Here is a 22,334-nt window from a genome sequence, read left to right as displayed (position 1 = left end):
CCAAGTATGAGAAAATTCTAGGGAATAAATATTTCTACATAGTGCTTTAACAAAAAAACATGCAATTTTCTTTTTATTAAAGGGTTTTTCTTATTAAGAGAGGTATCTATATAATTAATATATATTAAAATAAATATATGAAGATTTTCTCTTCATCTACAGTATTATAGTCTTATAAAATCCTTTTATCTAATTTTGTCGTGGAATTTGTTTCATTGTATATACATAATTATGAAATTAGATATTAATATCTAAGATTTTTTCAATATTTAAATCAGAATTTAAACTCTATGAAAATGTTTCATACTAATTATAAAATGAAATTTCCATTTATGCAAAAAATTTTTATGTTTAAGGTTTTTTGTGTCACAATAATATTTTTCATATTTTATTTTTTTGTTCTATACATAATTATTTTTTTCTATACAAAAATATTGATTCTGTTCTTTAATTTTGACATTTTTCTGTATTTATGTCTAATAGTTCTTTTATTTCATGGAACAATACAAATTTTTAAAGTTTTGTAAAAATAAATAAATAAATATTTATTTATTTATATATTAGTTAAAAAAAACTGTACAATACTTGTGTGGTTGAAATTGTTACATTTATTTGTATGCAATAATGTAACTTGCAGCACAATTTACTTGTATACAATAGACATAATAAATAAAACTTGTATAATAAAAGAATCGAATTCGCGATACTATGTCTATGAAATAATGCTATTTTTCTGAGAAGCGTTTGTATAATTTATAATGTTTTCTGATTAAAGTAACACAGACAGCTGTGTTGCATATAAATATTATAAATATAACCGACAATTTTATTATTTATAAAAAATATTATATTATACTTTTTTCCAATTTTCTAAGGTAGTAAGATTAGTTAGATCTGTCGATTATATACACGTGTGATAGAAAAAAAAAAAAGATAACCTCGAAAGATTACGTATATAAGTAAAATAGACAAGATTGTTAGTTTAGTTAGTTATGATAAAGTTAGATATAAATTGTTGTTAAAGATTATTTTTGCATCATTATATAACGTTTTGATATTAAACAACGCATGTGGTTGTGCTCGTATAAAAATTCCGAACAACTGCGAGTATAATTAAACGCCAGCAGCTATCAGCTGATCCACCGTTGCTTGCACCGTTAAATTGAATGCAATACAGTTAAATATATTCAACTCGATAAACGTGTGTCTTGTGAAAATAATATTCTGAAATGCACATAAATTTACGAAGTATTATCGTTTTCGTCGTGATATATGCGTTGTGTGACTTCACAAAAGGGTAAGATATATAATCATCATATTGTGCATAAAATGTACGTAAAAATTATATGTATGCCCCTATATCAAAGAATTAATAATGATAAAAATATTAAAAATGATTGCAAATAGCCTTTCGCGAATTTTTCTCATTTTTATTTATATATATTTTTCTTAGCAAAGCAAAAGTAAACTAGCAATTTTTCTAATAATTATTAAGTGCATTCTAATAATTAATTATACATACATTCAAATAGTTAAATAAAAGGGTAAATTGTTAAATTTTATATTAATTATACATCCTTTTGTTTAATTATATTTGACTCTCTCTCATCTGCATAACTATTTTTATATTCTACAAAATATATCTAATTGTCTATACTGCGTATGAATGGAATTTTAATTAATATATTTAGAGTAAATTTATATTTACGTTATGTGAATTTAACATTAGGGATAAAATGATTCTATTCGATTTCACGAATGTGCAAAGCGTGGATGATTGGCGGGAAATTTCTGACACTGTAAGAACTGTGGGAAAGTCGAAAGCTGTGTTAACGTTGCAAACAAGTCAGCTCTTCCAGAGAGCGGTTCTTTTCACGTTGCTGAATCCACAACCGAATGGGGCCGGTTTTGCTGGTGTCAGAAAACAAATAAATTTTGACCTGTCCAGATTTAAGAATATTGAAGTTATTTGCCGAGGACAGGGGCAAAATAGTCATTACAAGATTAATCTCAAACATAGAGGACAGAATTCCAATGAGGATCTTAGCTATGAACAATTCTTTACGGTAAAATTTCATTAAAGTCTTATGAGTTTATCTTCAATCTATTATTGTTGTATGTTTATTTTTTATTAGCGTTTTTGAGCATTTTAAGTTTCAGAATTTTTATTAAAACGAAATATTATATTAAAGGCTTTTTTTTTGTTATAAGTACTTTTCGCTTCAGGTGCCAATATCGGATAACGAATTTTTCACAATCACGTTGCCTTTGAAAGATTTCCAACCCTATTATCGTGGACGCGAAATTCCAGATGGTGAGCCTCTTGATACAGCAAATATCACTATATTTGAATTTCAAATTTATGGTGGCGTTTACTCTCCAATCAAGCAACATGGCGTATCAGCATTAGAAATAGAAACTGTTACAGTTTCTTCCTAATATCCTAATCATATTAGAAAATGTAATATGTATCTTATATATACATGTATATATATAAAGGATTTTTATTTTTGATAAAAGCATTGTTATATATAATATATATATGACAAACATATGTATATATCTAGTCTTTACATAGGTCTCCTTGACATAAATAATTGTTATGTCTTTTTAATTATATAGTAGCAAAACAAAATTTTAAATTTTGTTTTTATAAATGCTTGGTGTTATCTGTACGAAAAAATAAATAAAAAGACATTTTATTATAACACACAATAACTAGCATTTTTAATATTTATGTATTGTAGAACTCTTGAATGTATTTTTTTAAAACTCCTTCAAATTATTAAAATCAACTTGTATAGCCTTTGTGAAAGGGTATAAAGTATTAATTATGCATATGAAATATGCTTTTTAAGATTTAAATCGATAGATGAAATCTTCTTTTACCACTCGCTTAAGTATGTTTCTTCAAGGCAATTATACAGTTTAAGATTTTGACTCATTCTGCAAAAAAATTACGTAAATTGTTATAATGTACATATACATGTATACAATACATACAGAAATAAATGAAGAAAAGAACAATACAAAATAATTGTTTACCCTTTAAAGGCCTCGCCTATTTCCGCGACTTTCGAGGGATGACACACTATAGTAGTTTTACATTTTTTCGGATCAAAGAGTGGCTTGAGATACAAAGCCGCCACACGAGTCATATCATCCATAGTAACGGCGGCAATACGTCGCACCATTTGATGATTATAATCATGCGGCACGTTTCTAAAATAGGATAGTAATGATTGAGTTACAGTAAGGCCTATGGTCTTTTCCTGTTCAATAATCTCAAAGATCATAGACGATTTCGCCGATTCATAAAGTAACTTTTCCCATTTGTCGCCAGCAAGATGTGCTTCCTGCAATAGAAAACACATGCATAATGCTACAACTTTAAAAAACCGATACATATATCAGTTACATAGTTATTGTTTTTTCATTTATAACAGTTTTTTCGCTGTTGCCATGCCTTTTATGCATTTTCTTAATTTGATATCTGGTAGAAATCTATTTTTTGTAATTTGTTCATTTTATATATTCTCAATAAAATTGTTTTATTAGAATTATTATTCATACCACTATCGATTTCGTTTCCTTGTATGCAGCTACCGCATTTGTAGCCTTAAAGAAAGTCAGATACAAAAGTCCTTCGTTTGGTTTTGGAATTATACCGTATCCGTATGAAAGTCCCTGTCCTCGGATTAACCTCCACATCGGTCCCTGGAATAATGTATGTTCATAATAACTGTGATTTGACCGATTTTTTAAATTTATCATTTGTCGTACCCTTACCTCTGTTTGTGTCAAATATTGCAAACAGACACTCAAAGCTGGTAGATCAGGACTCTGATAGTCGCTTATACTTGGACAAGTCTGGCAGAAGAATGAAGATTCTATACATCCCAATCCTGTGACACAGCCATTGAGAGTAATATCCTCTGCAGGATTCATCAGTGACCAGTCAGCAGTAACATTAAGCCTAAAATTTATTTAGACATTAATTATTACATATTTTCATAATGCATACTTTTATCTCATTATCAAAGCCAAATTGCAGTATTAATCTGAATTAATTACATTAGAAGAAATTTAGAGTTGTTTAAGTTGAATAAGCCACATCTTTACATTGGACTATCTTAAAAACATACATTTTCTTAACTTTACTTTGTTTGATGAAAAAGGGAAAGATCTTTATATTTGTTACAACTTAAGGCTATAATAGATTCTAAAAGTCACTGATTAAGATCTACTTTGCCTCTTTCTACATTATTATCGCCTATAATATAATATAGAACAAAAATGAATTAATTAGAAATAGCATTCAAATGCTTGCAATAACAAAGTCATGATTTGTTTAAAGTATTTACTTTGTCTTCTCTGACGTTGCTACATCAGAAAAGAATTTATTCCATGGGGCGTAGACGTCTGGAACTTGCACCGTTAATTTGTCGACGTTAACAGCTATGTACAAAATCATATTTTTCAATGATGTCACAGTTTTTCTGACCGATTCGATTTCCGCTATAACTTCCTTTTGGCCTACATCATCATTCAAACGTTCTATGATATCAGTAAGAAATTTTTGCTGTCGCAACATACTGGATGTGAAAGGATTGCTATCTGAAAATTGAAAAAAAAAAAAAAAAAAAAAATATATATATTACAAATCACTTACACTTTGTCATATTTACATTACATCGTATTTTTAGGGTACAATTATTGACTTAAAAAATAAAAATTAACCTTTATTGTATATTAACCCTTTCATTAAATCACTCGCTACTTTGTGTCCCCTTCTTTTTAATTGCGCCACATCATTTACCATTTTTGCTGCAATTACTTTTAATCTGTCAACTGTTAATTCAGTGTCATACAAAAGTTCTTTAATCCACTGTACGCCTTTTTCATATTTTTCTAATTCAAGCTATAAAAAGATATGTAAAAATTATCATTTGTTTTGAATAATTGCAATTACTTAAAAGAAGAAAATGTAGCAATTTATTACTTGAAGCATTAAGTAAATGTTGTGACTGTAGGATCCACATGAGAATCTTGTGGAATTATTAAAACCAATTTGTGTAGCAGTTCCAATAGTATCAGCTTCCAATATGGATACTACTTCTTCATAAGGAATCAGTTGGCCATCTCTTCTCACTGGAGATTCCATGATAACTTCCAGCAATAGTGGAATATATTTTCTATATTCTCTATTAATAGAGGCAGTGTCCATGATAACAAATAGCTAAATTTAGAAATAAGGATAATGATTAATATATATCATATTCAGTAATCAATGCCATAGCTATTAAATATAATTTTACAATGCTTTGCAAAGTGGCAAAAAAAAGATAATTATCTTCGTAAATTATATTTTAATAAAGTGGCATAATAAAAAGAAAAAAATATAATACTCACATAAACAAAGTTTGTATTAACATGATCTAAATATGTGAAAAATTGCAGTTTAGTCACATCTAATCTGGGATGCTGTTCCGACGTTTCTGTAGTATAACTTTTAATATGATGGAAGTTGATGGAGTCTGTGCTAGGTATGGGCACATTTGCCAATACTTCATCAGGTACAGGTTTCTTAAAAAGAAAGATCACTAGTTATAAAATGTTATATAAATATTTTCGATATTTATGTAGTAATATATAGAGGGACAAACTTCGTTTTCCTTGATGGCTTGTTGAAGTTCCCTCTCTTTTTGTTCTAAACCATTTGTACCCAATTTTTCTATCTGTTCGGCTATTCGTTTCTCCTCTTCTTGAGTTAACATGCGTTGTTTCTCTATGCTAGGTATGCCTTTTACAACAATCATTGGTGCGAGAATAAAATATTTTTTAAGAAGATTTACCCAATATAACTCAGGCTCATTTTTTAATTTCTTCAGATCACGTATAGTGTTTAATCTCTGATCAAGCTTAAGAAAAATAAAACTAATTATAATCTCGATGTATTAAATAAAATAAAACTCATGAATAAATATAGAATAATATAACAACATACATCTTCGTTTGTGTTTCCATACAATATGTGTCCAAAGAGCATAGCTGTGACTGTATCGTGCGGGTCGTTTTCCAAGGCACTTAGAGTTTCAAGAATGTTTCTATGGATCACAGTCCTCATCCTATTCATGTTTATGTTGCCAACACAACATATATCATTTAATACTTTTAGCAGAGAATCCTTGAGCAGGGGTATTTTATCTTTCGGTACATTTTCAAACATGAAGCTCAAGGCTGAAGTCGAAAAATCATATGGTTCGTAATCGACGTTGCTGGCATAAGGATCATCTCTCTCGACAAATTCCTTTTGCAATGGACTGACGGATGTATCAGTAAGATACTTCAAAAGTAAACAGCAACCAAGATAATCGTACAATTCATAAACTATAGATGGTCCTCGCCAAGCAACATAGACCATTCCATTGTCTTCGTCGTCGCATGGATAATAGACATCTAGATCCATACTTTCTTTAAGTGGTTCAACTAAAGTCTGCCAAGGCCTCTTAAATGCACTTCTTTTTCCCTACAATTTCATAATTAGAGATAAGAAATGTTTATATAAATAAAAGAAAATATAAGTTATACTCAATCAAAATTATATAGCAAATATTAGAATAATATCAAGATTATGTACTTCTTAAATAATATATCTGTGAAATAATATTCTACTTATAAACAATAATGATAATAATTTGCAATAGTCTACATTCTTTTTTATTCTGTACTATCTCTATCTTATTAACTTTTAAAATTAATTATAAATTTAACTAATGATACTAAAATTAAAAACAAGTTAGCATACCTTCATTATTATTTTCTGTTCTAAGGGCATTAATGCTTGGAAAACATCAGCATGTTTCACTTGGCCTGCTATAAACACAGTCAAGTTTTCTGGCCTGTAAAAATCCTTATGATACTGTCGAACTTTCTCGGTATTAGTACTTTCTCGCAAGTTTTTCAGTGCACCTATGTATACAGAGATAAATAATATTTAAAATATATTTGTAATTCAATTTTGTATATATATATATATATATATATATATATATATATTTTTTTTCATACCTCCAGTATTAGATTTATATCCACATTTTCCAGGATACATTGCTTTTGATAACTCTGTAAGTGTTATACATTCTCCTGTATTTTCTTTACCCTGCATTTCACAGTAAACTACACCAGCATCTTTTCCTTCCCCAGTAATATGATGTACTTCTGTAAGAAACGCTGCATCCTATAAAAATATACAAAAGTGTGAAACATATTTGATCTCATATAATTATATAAAAAAATTATTTTTATGACATAAAAATTAAAACTTTACCGGAAGAGTGGGATAAAGAATATGTTCAAGATATGTCGGCATTAAGGAGAGAAACCCTTCGCTACCAGCTGTCGTCATAGTATAATAAGTATGATCCGGACATGTATGAGCGTTAGTGCCAGATGCCAGGCATCTATTAGCCCAGAGATCCAAAAGGCCCTTGTAAGGGTAATCCTCGCTTCCCAAAAAGATAAGATGCTCCAATGTGTGAGGAAGACCATCGTCATCAAACGCTTCGGTAACTGATTAAAGAATTGATAAAAGTAAAAAGTGATTAAATAATCTTTTTATTGTCGAAATAATTGAATCCATGTGAATTTTACATCATAAAATTATTTTTATTCTGACACATATGTCAATTACCGAGATTGAAATAACCGCTGACAACTGGTCCCTCTATCTCCGCAATACAAACTGTGATGCCGGTATTCGTAGATTTATACATATAAAACGGGATCGTATCGTTGACTTTTAACAAACATATCTGCTGAAATCCGCCCATGTTTCCTCTCGGGGAGCTGTCGACAGGCGGCATATCGGACAGATTTGAACGCGTATATCTCGTCGAGTATAATCACTCCTCACTCCTCACTCCTCAACTTCAGCTAAACCATGCGATCGTACGCAATGAACGACTCGAGGACTGTTAGATTACTGGCTTCGCTTAAGATGCGTTCAAAAATCCTACTTGTAAAGTAACATTTAATTAACCAATCAGGACAAAGAAATTTGTGCTCCTTTTATTCTAATTGGTCAATCAAAATCGTTAGTATCGCATTAAAAGAGTACGATCTATGTACATGCATACTATTTGCCTTTATGATTTTATTTTATAATTTTCTAACCTTTAAACATCGAAAAAAGACGTGAGAGCTGAACGAGCTAAACTCTGTGGAAGTTTTTACTCCTACTGCTGTCAACTATCAATCGCAGATTTTAATGAGTTATGGCAAGATATTCTAGCGAGTCAGACTCAGATCACAGTAGATATCGAAGAAGACGGAATCGAAAATCGAGGTAAAAGAAAAATATATATTATAAGAATTTCATTATCCATTAGAGGTTAGCAATTATACAACTGCTTTTAACATAAATTTAATTGACATTTTTGATAGGCGATTTGTCTGATATGATTTGACATTATTTATCACATCTTTGTCATTTATGATAAAAAAAATATTAGTTTTTTTTTTTTTCACACGATTCTTTTAGGTCTAGCAGTTCTGACAGTAGTGAATCTTCACCTCATCGAAAGAGATCGTCGAGGCATTCGAAGACAAAACGTAGACATCGTTCACATTCGAGAAGTAGAGGAAGAGATCGAAATTCAAAGAGTCATAAAGGTTCTAGAAGTAGTCACTCGAGGGATCGAGATAAGAGGCGTTATCATACCAGTGCAGGTAGATCTCATTCTTCAGAACGCACAAGAAGAAAAGCTAGATCTACTTCCAGAGACAAATCACGAAGTCCTTCTAGCAGTTCACAATCGAATCAATCAAAATTTAATACTGAAAAGAATCAAGTTGTAGCGGCAAAAGGTAAAACAATCGGCTTAAATATATATATTATAAAAATCTGAATTTAATGTAAAATTTTTGCAATATTAATAGATACACAAATTAATGCTGATGTTACAGATGATTTTCCTATTGAACCACGTTTTAAAAATGGTGTACTTGAAGAAATAAATGCTGAAGGTTTCACTCCCAAACAGTTTATCTCATCTGCTAAAGAGAATAAATTTAAAAATATTGTTATAGATATTAGTTCTGATACTATACAAATTCCACCAGTACCTAATATTCCTACCAGCTTAGAAAGTATTTTTCACACATCGGTAAGTTTCTTTTTGAATTTCTTAATATATTTATAATATAACAGGTAATATTTATTTTATTTTCCAGATTATGATGGATCAAGAGGCAAGATTTGATAAATGGGTAAAAAAGCTCTACACTCTTAGACAAAAAGCTATAGCAGACTTAGTACATACGAATATTACTTTAAATTAAATATAAATATTTTAATCATTATATCATAATATAATTTAAAATAGAATATATATATATATACAAATTTCTAATTCTTTAATTTTTTATATTATAATTGTTAAATTAGTACTTGAGCACTTGAAAATATTATCTGTGACTTTCAAAATATAAATAGCTAATAAAAGCTTGTACAACCAACTCTACTTTAATAAAATCAAGTGTTAAAAATAATTATGCAAAAATATACATAATACATGCATAAATGCTAATATTCATATGTACTATATGATTTATTCTTTATCACGATTTTTTTATTATGATTTAGACTTTACAATTAATCTGCGTACAAGTTTACAAGTTTAGTTTTTAATATTATTAGAATAAAAGAATTCAAACTCGATAATCAGATAAACAAAAGTAGTAGAAGCTATAGGAACTTAACTATAATTACGCAAAATTTGAGATAAAATGATAACATTTTTAAAAAGTTTAAATACATGTTCACAGATTATGCATTATATTATAGAACTAATAAAAGCAGATTGACAATAATAATATTTATGACTTTCCATTTTTATCTAAAAATGGTGGAACTGATTAATATATTATATTTATTACTACCAGTAATTGAGTGACTATGTATACCTACAAACATTTAAAACGCCACGTACGTTCCGCATATACGTATATTCATGCATTGGATTTGTATCAGAATTGATAATACAAGCATCCTTAGAATTAATAATAAGCAAATATGGAACTAATACAGAATGAGTTATAAATGTTCAGGCACTCGGTCCATAATGACCTGAATATGTTATATATGTATATATTTCCATTATCTTGGTTCATTTACAAAACAAAAATTATTTAATAATTTTATAAAGATTGTTTAATGTTTTATTTTATTTAGAGAGACGACACAGTACTTTATTAGAACTACATATCATAATTGTAATTATTCTTTAAAATACCTGTCTTATTTCAATAATTTTTATACAGAAAAACCATCCTATGCAACAATGCATCTTTCATATGCCATTTTAATTTCATATTTGTGTATAATAAATATTAATTCGTAACATATTACAATTTTTTCTTTTTCTGATATGCTATCAAACTCTTGGATTATTTGAAGTTCTGTTTACTAAGCTGTTTCTTTTTATTATAAAGTATCCTACATTGGAAAAACTTGTATATTTGAAAATTTTATTATTTTAAATCTATAATATGCATTTAAGGCTAATGAATAAAAAATATCCGAGTACCTGGATATGTTTATCGATAATAAACATTGCATATAAGTGTATAATAAAATGCAAAAAATTTATATGAAAATTTTTATGAAATAATGCATCAAAATAGGCTAATGAAAAAATTGCACTCAGTCACAATACATTCTTATCTATTCCACTTTTGGTTCTTCAATTCCAGTTTTAATAAATTGGCAATAAAAACTGGTACACACATAAAACATATATTTAAAAAATACAATATTATATCATTAATACTTATTAAAACCTGTGACTCTCACTATGCAAAAATGCAAATTCTAGAATAGATAAACAAGTTTTAAGGAATGTCTGAATATCAAGATTCCTCTTGAATCAGTTTACAAAACTCTATAATTTCTATTATTTTTCAATCCATATTTTGTAAAAATATTTATATAATCAGAGTAATCTCATAAATGTATAACGGGTTTTACGTATTAATTACAATAATAAAAACGATTTTTCTCATTGAAATACATTAAAAAACTATTTCAATTCTGATATTAGCAGTTTGTGTACTGCACATTTTGAGTTCATTAGGCATTGTGCCCCTAATACGAATAATTAATTTTTTAATAATTCACAAATAAATATATTTATGATATATTAATAATAATATATAATTGTAATTGTAAGCGCAACAACTTAGTGTATGATTATTCTACTACTATGGTCAAGAAGCTGCATATCAGAACACAGAATAGTAGCAAAACATTTCATCACTATAGTGTAACTAACATTGCGCTTGCTATATGTCTGAATATAATTCGGGAAACATGGAAGAAATATTAATTCTTCTATAAATCAGTTTGCAGACAATACATCATTTTATACAATTTCATCTTTTTACTCAGACTTCTTGTGCATATTTGGAACGATTTATTCGTATTTATGTCTAATCTCTTATGATTATAAAGGACTCCCTCATAATGTTTTAAATGTTTCTAATTAATAACAACTAACATATCGCAGACTTAATCGCATCATATAATTTTGTGATCTAGACCTAATAAAAAATATAATGGAAAGACATAATGAAGGTCTTGATAAATATGGGAGTATACCTGAAATGTGATAGTTTTACAAGAATGTCAAGAAAAAAATCAGTATTGATATATATAATAAATGCAAGATAACGATCTTAGATCATCTTGAATTTAAGAATATTTACCTAAGTTTGCTCTGGACAGCATATAACTTTTATACATTGAACTACTGATGGTTAATATTCTAGAATAATTGAAAATTTTCTCGATTGCTTTCAATAGCTTCATTCAAAATCTTCTAGATTTACGATATCAACCTCCATAATACTGTTGCCGGCGAATTGGCCGAACACTCCACTTGACACGCTGCGTTTTACAACTGAAATATATGAAAAAACAAAATAATAATGCATTAATATGTTGTGTATATAAAGGATTTTACTTCAAATTATATGCAATTTGGCAACTAACCACTAGAAGGATCTACTTTCTTTAGCATGTAAATAGGCAAGTCTTGGCATTCTCGCGCTATATATGTTCCAACGACTGACATGTCAGTGATTGGTGGTGTGACTACTTTCATAGTTTCGCGCACGATTGCAGTATCCACTTCGTAATAACCTAATACATAAGAATTATATATACATGTACATATGTGTGTGTGTGTATGTATATATATATATATATATATATATATATATATATATATATATATATATATAAATCAATTTGTAGTAAATTGTAAACTCACCATTGTACATTTTTCTAAGGAGATCGTACATATTACGAGGTGGCAATACGCGTTGACGATTTAATGGCATGACAAAGCAACAGTGGCCATCAATATCAATGATACCTGTTTTATTCTGTAAATAAACACAATATTATAAGGATCTTGTCCTATTATTTGTTATAGAGCAAAGATTATTTATTATAGAGCACGATATAGGAATCAGATTACCAACTCACAATGTTAAAATCATGTATAAAACGCCCTTGACGTCCACCGCGGAAATCAGGCACATCAATTTTCTCATAACGCTCGTTCTCAAGATCAATTTCAAATCTCTCTTTGAAAAAATTATTAATATCATGATCTATATGCCTTGCAATATCCAGTGCGTCTTGTTCCATAGCTCTGGTGAGACTTTTGGTGAACAGGTCGGAGTCGGCCAACAATCCCTGATGAACTGCATTACTGCCGTAAGAAGCTTTATTCGAGCTGTCATATGGAATGCTATACCAGCCAGTACGGAATCTGCGCATCTGAGTTCTCGCATATTGCTTATAAATGTAAAGTCCACCGATGACTCCAATAATCAATATCATCAGTGCGACAAGAAAGAGCAAAAATGTCGCTGTTACATGTATACGATGGATGCTTCTCTTAGAAACAAAATAATGACCAGTCGAATCACTTTTTGGACGTGCCGCTTCTGGATCTGCTTTTGAGTCATCCTGTTAAAAAGAACATTTGTATATTTTATTCATTTAATTCCTCTTTAGCTTTCCAAATGTTTTAAATATAAATCTTTATAAGGATACAAAGTAAAAAAGCAAATAATATATAAAATTATATATTTTATATATGTATATTTGGATATAAGATTTTATGAAAATGAAGCTAATTGTGTCTATTTACATCTCTTTGATAAAACAAAATTGATGCAAATAAAAATTTAAGACTTTATTTTTCAAATATAAAATAATAACTCGATACTCTTTAAAAGTACATAAAAACGTATTTTTTTCTCTTAGAAATATCTCTTATATATGTAACGTATTATTTTTATGGACGTAAAAAAAATGTGGACGATATACATTTGTCATAACAATAACCTTTTGTCATAACATCACAAATTTACTTTCCGGTCGCGTTGACATTGTACAGTCATATGTCAACATTATCAAACGCAAGCATACATTTGCGTTGATAGCGAAATATATATAACGTACATATACACACATATATACCAATGTAAATGTATATAGCTCGATATAAATTGATAATTCGTCGAATATATTTTTTTCATAAATGAAAATTGTGCGTAGTTTCTACTCAATTCGACCTCGATGTTAGTTAAAAGTAACGTTTTTCCAATTGACGAGCCAATTGATTAGTCGATGGGAGGCATATAAACGTGACAAGTATCGTGAACGAGATACATGATACTAACCGTCGCATTTTCCTCCACAAACAATGGCTGCTCCATTTTGTCGGACGCCTTCTTCTCGGTGATCGCTTTCGTGATGACAGTCATCTTTGCAGGTCTTTCGAATGCCTACCGCAACGAGAGAATATCCCACGATATGACACGACGATGTTCACAGGGACCCAATCGTCTATCTGGCTACTATAACCGTTTATCGGAGTCCCCTCGGATGAGAATCAAGAGGAGGGGACAAAATCAACACGAAATTGACGTCTCGCGAACAACTGCGTATGCACAAAACGCCGAGATTGATCGCTGACAATTGTGCCCCCGGCGAGTCGATAGGACCAAGCGCGCGCGCATGCGCCAATTGTCAAGTGCCGTTATGGACAAAAAGTATGCAACATGAGTTTCGGAACGCACAAAAATCGTAGCGAAAAATTATCTCGAGAATAGCTCGTTATAAATCGATATTTATTATATCGTTTTATATATATATCGATATTAATTGTAACTTTAGCGACATTTTTTTGAGAAATTCTCCTATTGTCAAAAATAGTCTGGATTCGCCATAATTTTGACTTTCTAAACATCGAATTCGGGCCTATAATTAGAATTTTTAATAATTCATCCTTGTCAGTGCACGAACGTGCAAATTATTTTACCGACAGTGCATGTTTTTTCAATTCTAAAAATATGATGGCGTTACAAACCTCTTTTTTGCTAGAATGCTGCGTCATGTGACCGCAAGATGGCAAAACAATATCATTTTTGATCCTGAAAGCAGGTAAGCGTATTAGTTTCTAATTCTTTGTATATATATATATATATATATATATATATATATATATATATATATTCCTCTTTATTTTTAATGAGAAAAAATTAAACTCTACGCTACACATACATCAAATCTCAGTATTAAAGTACGATCAAGAGCTAAAGAGATTGATTGCTTTCGATAGATTTGTTTTCGATTGTGTTAGACATGTCGGTCGAATTTGAAAATGTAAAGGATTACATGTATTCTAACCAAATAAAGTTGTACGGATGATATCAGTTACAACTTCAAAATAATTTTATGACAAAATTAAGGTATAATATTTCATATATTAATGTACACACACACACACACACACACACACACACACACACACACACACACACACACACACACACACACACACACACACACACACACACACACACACACACACACACACACACACATACACACACACACACACACACACATATATACATATATGTACATATATGTCAATATTCTTGAAGAGCGAGGTTATATAATTTATATATATATATATTAATTAGAGAAAGAGAGAGAGACCGATTATTATAAGAATGTAAAGAAATCGGAATATAAACGAAAGAAAAAACAATTCATAAATCTTATTATACACATTTTACGTTTTTTTTTATTACATATATATATATATATATATATATATATATATATATATATATATAAATGAAGTAGAATTTTGTTAATTTCGTTTGTTTTTGCAACTCAAGCAATTTATCTTCTAAAAGGAAATCCTTTGCGACGACTTTTCGTATCGACGAGTAATTGCGCTTGTCTCTTTAATGCATTTCGGGATGGGACTTCCTCTTCGTCTTCTGAAAGAGGAGCAACCGGAATCGCGCAGGATGGAAATTGTGGAAACAATGGCCTGCCGCTATTTACACGCATTGTTCTACCTTCTGCCGAAGTCGTAGCCACCGACATTGTTTCCAACTAAAAGACAAAGGTGTTATTTATGGCCGATCATGTCAATTTAGGAATCTTTTGTAAATTTTTGCTCACATAAATTATCGGAATAAACAGCGAAATCTACAAGTTCAAAGAATCTTTTGTAAGCAATATAACAATAATAAAATATTCATCAGATAAGATATTAAGATAAGAGAATCTAGCAGATATATAACAGATTGTTTGAAATTTTGTTTATAGTTGCTGTTTAAAGAAAATTATGATTCTAGCTATTTGTAGAAATAAATAATTGTCTCTTTATATACAAAATATTCATCGAATGGTAATAACAATAATCATGTATTAATAATTTTTAAGCAGTAAAAATAATTGTTACTTCATTGTAAAAGATAAAATATATAGATGTTAAAATATTTTATAAAAAATTCCAATATGCATACATTTTTTAGTTATGCATTATTTTTTTTAATTAACAATTATAATAGCAAATTTTTTATGGTTTTGTTCCAGAAACTTATGCAATTATGAATATAATTAAAGCTGACCTTCTCGAGTAGCGCTTCATCCATCGCTTCAAGATATTTATCAGATACGCTTAAAACATCGAGTTCGTGTTTGACCCTGTTGCTCAACAATTCGATAATTGCTAAGGTATCATCCATTTTAATATTTTCAAGCAGAGGAGTATCTGTTGCATGCTAGAAATAAGTATTTTTATAAATATTAACATGTACATATATGTGTATCTGAATAGGATTGAATTTTCACTATAAAAGTGTTTAAAGATGCAATTTCAACACGAGCGTGTCCGAAAGGTTGTCTAAAGAATTTTTTTTTAAATTAACAATTGGTAGATTTGACGTATCCAATTCTCGATAGAATCAATACTGGGTTTTCACGCGGTTCGCTTTGCGTTCGCGGAAGTGTTTATTTTCGATCGAGTATCGAGGTGTTAATGCGCGGAGCAAGCGTTGCCGTTCGAGGTGAGAATTACAGAACGCGAGCTTTTCAGGAAAATTCATCGACGATACACGATGCTAGGGGTATTAAGCTTCCAGGAACGATAAATAGTCGAAGCTGTTTGCGTCGTGGCAGACGTCCCATTAAAGGCGGTTTTACTAATTCAATTAGGCATTTACACGGTATTTCCATTCCGACATTACAGGGCTTTATCCATCAAATACGTTCCTCCCAAGTGATAATTCACGGCGACACGTTTCGAATCGCACAAAAGGGAAAGTGCTAATTAAGATCCTTTTTATTTTAACAATTTGCCATTTGGTCTATACTTTTTTGTCATTATTCAGCCAATTATCGCGTGAATTTTCAAATGTGTTTCAGCCCATTTGTATATATCTCCATTCTTTTAAAACTAGACGAATTTTCAAATTTACAATATCAAAATTGCTCGGGACTTTATGCAATATTCGGAGAAAAATGAGACCTTCTTTTATTATAATTGTTATATTCTAGTCTGATTGTATTTTATTTTATAAAGGATAAATTAAAAAGTTTAATACTAATTTATTTAAATAGAAATGTCCATGTTTTATGAATCACTGAAGATCTTTTTTCTAAGCACAAAAGTTATCTAGTTTTACTTTTAGATTTATCTAGTTTTAGATTTTGTCGTGTATAAGTTAATTAATATTTCTCACCTCAAACTTTTCATACAATTTATATAGAGTGCTAGTCACTTCGTTTAGAAGCTCCCGGACTCGTTGACTTGCAATCTCGGCTTTCTCTTTACGACATTTCTGTTCGTCAATTTGCGAATTGAGTTTTGCCACTATCTCTGCATTCCTAGGAAATATTTAATGTGTTGCAAATTGAAGTGTTCACAGTCACTAAATTAAGGCCATAATTTTAATCCATTGGATCCATTGCATTATAAGAAATGAAACAAAAATTTAAAAATCGATTTCATGAATTTGGAAACAAGCGGATTATTTTGAATCTAAGTTTAAAATAGAATTGTCTTTACTCTAAACTAGACTTACTGTTCGGCACTTTTCGTTTCAGAAAATTTTCTCGTTTCTATTTCAGCGCTCAACTCCTGCCTCTTCTTTTCAAGCATCATCTTCTCTTGTTCTGTCGCCGCTCGCATTTTCTGTAGACTCTCCTTGGTCGCCTGCTGACCCAGAAACCGGTTCAGAACTTCCTCTGACCTGGACACTCCGGTAGCATTCCGCAGTTTGGCGAACGTTTCCTCCAGCCGTGCCAGCTCGTCCTTGATAATGCCTTCTTGTGCCTGTATGCGATTTTTCCCACGTATTTCGAAATCTTCCCGAGGACGAGAATGAAATATCATACGTTCCAGCCGCTCCAGTTCCATTTTTCGTTCGGACACGCGTTGTCTGATGGAGTAAAAATTTTGAGCATTAAATTATATTCGCAGTGATAATCATCGGAAAATTTTGTAAGGACTATATTATTAATAACAGTTTTATCATTAATAAAACCATCATTAAAAGATGCAGTTGTAATAATACGCGAAAGATATTTGTCAAAATATAAAGCTTCCGACCTAAATTCCTTGATGATGCAATCGCGTTTTTTGCTAGAATTTGTCTCTTCGATTTCCTCCTTCATCAGGGTTTCTTGAGTGTTATCTCTTAATTCTATAGCTTCTTCCTTTACTCCCTGTAATCAATAATATAATATTAATTGTAAGTAGAATACCAAAAACGTTTCTACCACTCTCATCAAGTCATTATTCTCTTTATGACCTTGCCTGTAAGCGTTTGATCTCATTCTCTTGTTGTCTTATACTGTCTTCCAAGTCTTTCAAAGAAGAGGCGTAAAACACCGATTTCTCTTTCATCTCGGAAGAAACAGATCGATATTTCATGCGCGAAATATTTGCTTTAATTTGCATCATTCGGATATGCTCTAATCGAACTTCCAAACTCTCGATTTTCTGCACAAACAGGCTGCATTTACAAGAGTCATTATTATTATAAAAATTTTATTATAAAAAGTTTAAATTAAATTACCCTCTTCATAGGATTTTCAGTTTTCTTCTTGAACACGCAATGACCGCGTCTACGCGTCAATTCCTTGCGTTCTGTTTGTAAAACATTTAAAGTCTGTTCTTGCTAATAGGATGCAGATGTTGAGACATTTAACAAAATGATTTTTGCTCTATGGTATGTGCGTGTCGACAATATTTAGAAATTTATTAATTCTTACCTTCTCTCTTTTATACTTAATTAAATCTAATTTTTTTCTTAGACGCATATTATTCTCACTTGCTGTTGCAATAATCTCCTCCAAACTGTCTTTCTTTGCACAAGCTATAAAATCACGACTTAGCAAAGCCGCCCGTTCCATCGCTTCTTTATTCTGAAAAATTTAACATTAGTTTCTACTAATATAATATATATAAATAGTTAATTATTTGATTTCTTTTCTTGCAATCCGTCTTACGTACAGTTTTCGCTTTTGCATATTTCACGTAAAGTTCTTTGATTTTTTTCTTGAGCTCAATAATCTTTTGAGCATTCTCACGTTTTTTTGCATCATATTCTTCAAAGTTAGCTTTTCTTTGACCCTCTGAGAACAAGAGAAATATTATAATCATGTTATCTACTTTTTGTAAAAAAATAAAAATTGAAAAGTGGTACAAAGATATATACTATATCTAGAAACTTTTATTTAATAAATAGATTTAGAAAAAAGTACATAATAAACGTTTTATTTAACCAGACATGTCATGACATTGATTGATTTAATTGAAAATTAATTAATTAATCAAGATTTTATATTTAATAAAATTAAGAGCATAAGATATAATTATATATAATATATAATATAAATATGTGTAAAGTAATAAATAAAATAAGATGGAATATATATATGTATAAAATGAATATAAGAAATATAAGAATTGAAAGATATATAATAAAATAAATAGTAAAATAATTGAATTAAGAAAAGTTTTATTATTATTTTTTTATTAATTATATATATATTTGATAATTTAAAATCTAGATTCTTTTTACTTGTAAATACAAGATTTTAATTTTTTTTTTCAATTAGGATTAATATAAATGTCTTAACATAAATTATTTTTTTTACAGACAATAAACTTTCTATATTAAATGTCAGAATCATTTTTTGCAAGTTTCTTTCAATTAATATACTTATACATATATATATATATATATATATATATATATATATATATATATGTATATATATATAATTATACAGTGAAGATGCAAACATTCTTCATTGCCTTATACAACATGTAGCCTAATCGAATTGACCCTATTAGATTTTGCTCTGCTTTTTATTTCACTTTTTCACCGTTATTTTTGTGTGTAAGAGAAATTGTATGTCGCCTCAAATACTGGTTCTTCCAGTTCGACTTGTTCATATTTATCATTGTATAATACGATCACGATTCTGCCTCTAAAATGTCAGAGAGCTGTCTCTTTTTGGCACGCCTAGCTCCGTGATGTGTAACAAATATCTGAATATTAAATTACAGGGTGTCTCATTTATGCTACGTCATAAAATAACTTAATTTTCATGGTAAATATTTTGATTAATTTTAAATCAATTTGCAATTGTGTAACTTTTTGATTTTAAATATTACATAATATATTTGCATAACACAAAACATTTATTAAAGTCCTTATTTTTAATTAACTATTAAATTAAAGAGCATAATTTTTATTTCATTTTTTTAAAGCTTAGTTTGTTAGAAATTAAATAGGAAGCTTAGTCTATTTTCAATTGTTAATTGTTTAAAAACTGTAGATTTTCTTTATTTTTGTTTCCAAATTTGGAAAAGTTTTGAAAAAAATTAATTTTAAATTAGCTAAATCGCATTATTATTAACAAGTTATTAACAAATAATACCGTAGAAATAAGATATTCTGTATAAGCGTAAGATTTGACTCTAGCTTGACTGTAATTTTGTTGCAGCCTTACAGTATGGACTCGTGGAAGATTGTCAGGATCGATATATAAGTGAGTGAAAAATTTTTTGTACGATTTGAATCGTTACCTGATAATTGGATTTTTTTCTTGATCTCGATAATATTTTTGTTAAGCTCATTCAACTTATTCTCGGCGACAGACAAAGTCAAAGGTTCGGACATGTTTTCGCGAATGAAGAAGGATATCCACGTGGAGTACCGTATCGACTTAATAATGTTCGTCGTCTGGACAACACGGCTCTAGTTTTCATGTATGTCGAAGAAATATACAGCATATAGTTTAATTTTTAAAAAATACAGGAAAGAGAATAAGGATTTTTCATAATTTTTTAAATAAGCTTCATTATATAATAATTTTAAATAAGTTTAAATATATAATAATTCTATACGCATATATAATTGCTATTATATAAATGTAAAAATGTATAAAAGTGATTCACCTGCAATTTATTTTTACATTATTACGATAAAGAAAAATTTTCTTAACATAGTTATGTCTAATAGCTATTACTATTTCAATATCTTTATCCATTTTGTTTTCAGAACCTCATCAGTCAACTTCTATTGTGGTCTGCAAGACAATTGTATCGTGGCCGCGCTATGTCGTCGTCGCTGGGCGCAGATGTTTGCAGTTCGATGGTAAGGTTAATAGCATCATTAATAAGGCTAATAGGAAGCCGCGTGTTTGCAGCTTCGTGCGTGCATCTCGCGTGCTGCGGGCACAAAGAACTAGAGGCGATTCGTAAAGAGATCTGTCACCTCTTCTCAGGGAACGGTCTTTGGGTTCACCGAATTATAATTCCGCATTTATATTCGTTAAGCTGCTTGACGGTTAAGGCTTTAGCCGCGATGAATTTCGCGTTACACGCAATCAAGCCTAGCCGAGTCTTAATTAATGATCAAGCGCGTTACGCTCTTTTCAGTACACGACTCCTTGAATATCGACGCTCGAAATACTATAATCTGTTTTTTTACAGTATTACTTTATCTATATCAGTAAATATCTGGTTTTAATATCGATACTGACTAATATGAATCAAGTGCTCATTGCCTGATGTGCATGTTGATATCGATGCTTAATTAAAATTCTTAAATTGGTGTTTGTTGCATCTTATAACGTGTATTTTTTTTATCACTGCAGTAGTGATCATTGATAGATACAATCAATATAAGAGAATTATATATAATTTTATATGAGCATAACAATTTGATAAGTTTAGTATCTTGCCTCATTATTTATTTATTATTCACATATAAAAAATTTATATAACAGTACAAATTCATTATAATTAAAAACAGTATCAATCTCGTAAGAAAATGAAAAGATTTATAATTAAATTTATATATAAGCAAATTCTACATATATACAGATTTGCATTTTAATGAGTATATATCATAAAAGAAAATATATTAATAAAAAAAGAAAATTCAGAAAATATAGGATTTTCTATGACTTTAACGTCGCTTCTTAGATTCTTATTTTTTTAGAATTTTCACACGAAAAGCATAACTAAAATATCTAATCGTAAAAATTCAGAATATTTTCGTTCGCCACCTAATTAGGGCTGAATCTTCGCACGCGATTAAAGTAATATCGTAGAAAAAGTACCAGATATTAATCAAAGATATTTCTCACGGGGATATAATGAGATTCGTCGTTAACGTAAGGATAAGCATTTATTATTCCGGTTTAGCAGTCGGTTATTTTTCGACAAAGGCACATAATATTAATTGTTCGATAGACAATTTAGTTCAGTTTGACGATTTTTTATTTTCTTAAATTTTTATTTATTGCGATTTTTAAATAATATTAAATATTATATATAATAATATTTTATATATATATATATATATATATATATATATATATATATATATATATGTATGTATATATCAATTTGATATATCACTTTGATACA

At 29.5% G+C, this 22,334-nt stretch overlaps 6 protein-coding genes across 7 annotated transcripts; 2 read left to right on the top strand and 4 right to left on the bottom strand.

Annotated features, from left to right (window-relative positions):
• Positions 1-892: 892 nt before the first annotated feature.
• LOC140673058 (uncharacterized) lies at positions 893-3,037 on the top strand. Its single transcript, XM_072905649.1, has 3 exons — positions 893-1,297; positions 1,730-2,066; positions 2,227-3,037. The coding sequence occupies exons 1-3, from the start codon at positions 1,230-1,232 to the stop codon at positions 2,437-2,439; spliced, it is 618 nt and encodes a 205-aa protein (XP_072761750.1). The 5' UTR covers positions 893-1,229; the 3' UTR covers positions 2,440-3,037.
• LOC140673055 (uncharacterized protein C05D11.1) lies at positions 2,812-7,954 on the bottom strand. Its single transcript, XM_072905646.1, has 14 exons — positions 7,694-7,954; positions 7,331-7,572; positions 7,072-7,240; positions 6,809-6,972; positions 6,008-6,529; positions 5,667-5,921; positions 5,413-5,586; positions 5,003-5,239; positions 4,741-4,921; positions 4,365-4,617; positions 3,790-3,976; positions 3,574-3,717; positions 3,046-3,356; positions 2,812-2,946 (listed from the first exon to the last, which is right to left on the bottom strand). Exons 1-14 carry the CDS (start codon positions 7,863-7,865, stop codon positions 2,886-2,888), a joined length of 3,072 nt encoding a protein of 1,023 aa, XP_072761747.1. The 5' UTR covers positions 7,866-7,954; the 3' UTR covers positions 2,812-2,885.
• Positions 7,955-8,166: 212 nt separating this feature from the next.
• Positions 8,167-9,876, top strand: LOC140673057 (uncharacterized). The gene is made up of 4 exons (XM_072905648.1): positions 8,167-8,347; positions 8,543-8,868; positions 8,968-9,167; positions 9,235-9,876. Exons 1-4 carry the CDS (start codon positions 8,277-8,279, stop codon positions 9,340-9,342), a joined length of 705 nt encoding a protein of 234 aa, XP_072761749.1. The 5' UTR covers positions 8,167-8,276; the 3' UTR covers positions 9,343-9,876.
• A 258-nt stretch (positions 9,877-10,134) lies between these two features.
• Positions 10,135-14,047, bottom strand: LOC140673056 (integral membrane protein 2C). Of its 2 annotated transcripts, XR_012047994.1 has the most exons (6): positions 13,759-14,047; positions 12,551-13,039; positions 12,333-12,447; positions 12,053-12,202; positions 11,767-11,960; positions 10,135-11,659 (listed from the first exon to the last, which is right to left on the bottom strand). XR_012047994.1 is itself a non-coding variant. In XM_072905647.1 (5 exons), the coding sequence occupies exons 1-5, from the start codon at positions 13,840-13,842 to the stop codon at positions 11,866-11,868; spliced, it is 933 nt and encodes a 310-aa protein (XP_072761748.1). In that variant the 5' UTR covers positions 13,843-14,047; the 3' UTR covers positions 10,135-11,865. The 2 variants fall into 2 exon arrangements, 1 of the variants encoding a protein (XP_072761748.1); XM_072905647.1 differs by having other exon boundaries at positions 10,135-11,960.
• Positions 14,048-15,271: 1,224 nt separating this feature from the next.
• LOC140673254 (outer dynein arm-docking complex subunit 3) lies at positions 15,272-18,075 on the bottom strand. Its single transcript, XM_072906100.1, has 5 exons — positions 17,994-18,075; positions 17,467-17,823; positions 17,125-17,269; positions 16,012-16,164; positions 15,272-15,490 (listed from the first exon to the last, which is right to left on the bottom strand). Exons 1-5 carry the CDS (start codon positions 18,056-18,058, stop codon positions 15,272-15,274), a joined length of 939 nt encoding a protein of 312 aa, XP_072762201.1. The 5' UTR covers positions 18,059-18,075.
• A 113-nt stretch (positions 18,076-18,188) lies between these two features.
• Ccdc151 (Coiled-coil domain containing protein 151) lies at positions 18,189-20,577 on the bottom strand. The gene is made up of 5 exons (XM_072906449.1): positions 20,484-20,577; positions 18,900-19,021; positions 18,614-18,811; positions 18,463-18,564; positions 18,189-18,386 (listed from the first exon to the last, which is right to left on the bottom strand). The coding sequence occupies exons 1-5, from the start codon at positions 20,575-20,577 to the stop codon at positions 18,189-18,191; spliced, it is 714 nt and encodes a 237-aa protein (XP_072762550.1).
• Positions 20,578-22,334: the final 1,757 nt, after the last annotated feature.

The sequence above is a fragment of the Anoplolepis gracilipes genome, chromosome 14, assembly GCF_047496725.1.
Source record: "Anoplolepis gracilipes chromosome 14, ASM4749672v1, whole genome shotgun sequence".
Classification (NCBI taxonomy): domain Eukaryota; kingdom Metazoa; phylum Arthropoda; class Insecta; order Hymenoptera; family Formicidae; genus Anoplolepis; species Anoplolepis gracilipes.
The sequence above is the reverse complement of the archived record's forward strand: the minus strand, read 5'-3'. Positions and strand labels throughout refer to the sequence as shown.

Coding starts and splice junctions, on each gene's coding strand:
- LOC140673058 (XM_072905649.1), top strand. CDS start 1,230: ATGCACATAAATTTACGAAGTATTATCGTTTTCGTCGTGATATATGCG. Junction 1,298..1,729: donor TTGTGTGACTTCACAAAAGG/GTAAGATATATA, acceptor ATTTAACATTAG/GGATAAAATGATTCTATTCG. Junction 2,067..2,226: donor GCTATGAACAATTCTTTACG/GTAAAATTTCAT, acceptor TTTTCGCTTCAG/GTGCCAATATCGGATAACGA.
- LOC140673057 (XM_072905648.1), top strand. CDS start 8,277: ATGGCAAGATATTCTAGCGAGTCAGACTCAGATCACAGTAGATATCGA. Junction 8,348..8,542: donor AGACGGAATCGAAAATCGAG/GTAAAAGAAAAA, acceptor CGATTCTTTTAG/GTCTAGCAGTTCTGACAGTA. Junction 9,168..9,234: donor AAAGTATTTTTCACACATCG/GTAAGTTTCTTT, acceptor TTTATTTTCCAG/ATTATGATGGATCAAGAGGC.
- LOC140673055 (XM_072905646.1), bottom strand. CDS start 7,865: ATGCCGCCTGTCGACAGCTCCCCGAGAGGAAACATGGGCGGATTTCAG. Junction 6,530..6,808: donor AACAGAAAATAATAATGAAG/GTATGCTAACTT, acceptor ATGAAATTGTAG/GGAAAAAGAAGTGCATTTAA. Junction 3,357..3,573: donor AGGAAACGAAATCGATAGTG/GTATGAATAATA, acceptor TTTCTATTGCAG/GAAGCACATCTTGCTGGCGA.
- LOC140673056 (XM_072905647.1), bottom strand. CDS start 13,842: ATGACTGTCATCACGAAAGCGATCACCGAGAAGAAGGCGTCCGACAAA. Junction 13,040..13,758: donor TTGTGGAGGAAAATGCGACG/GTTAGTATCATG, acceptor TCTTTTTAACAG/GATGACTCAAAAGCAGATCC. Junction 11,961..12,052: donor GAAAGTAGATCCTTCTAGTG/GTTAGTTGCCAA, acceptor CATATATTTCAG/TTGTAAAACGCAGCGTGTCA.
- Ccdc151 (XM_072906449.1), bottom strand. CDS start 20,577: ATGTCCGAACCTTTGACTTTGTCTGTCGCCGAGAATAAGTTGAATGAG. Junction 18,565..18,613: donor TTGTCGACACGCACATACCA/TAGAGCAAAAAT, acceptor GCATCCTATTAG/CAAGAACAGACTTTAAATGT. Junction 18,387..18,462: donor CTGAAAATCCTATGAAGAGG/GTAATTTAATTT, acceptor CTGTTTGTGCAG/AAAATCGAGAGTTTGGAAGT.
- LOC140673254 (XM_072906100.1), bottom strand. CDS start 18,058: ATGAAGGAGGAAATCGAAGAGACAAATTCTAGCAAAAAACGCGATTGC. Junction 17,824..17,993: donor TGCATCATCAAGGAATTTAG/GTCGGAAGCTTT, acceptor TTACTCCATCAG/ACAACGCGTGTCCGAACGAA. Junction 16,165..17,124: donor AATTGTATGAAAAGTTTGAG/GTGAGAAATATT, acceptor ACTTATTTCTAG/CATGCAACAGATACTCCTCT.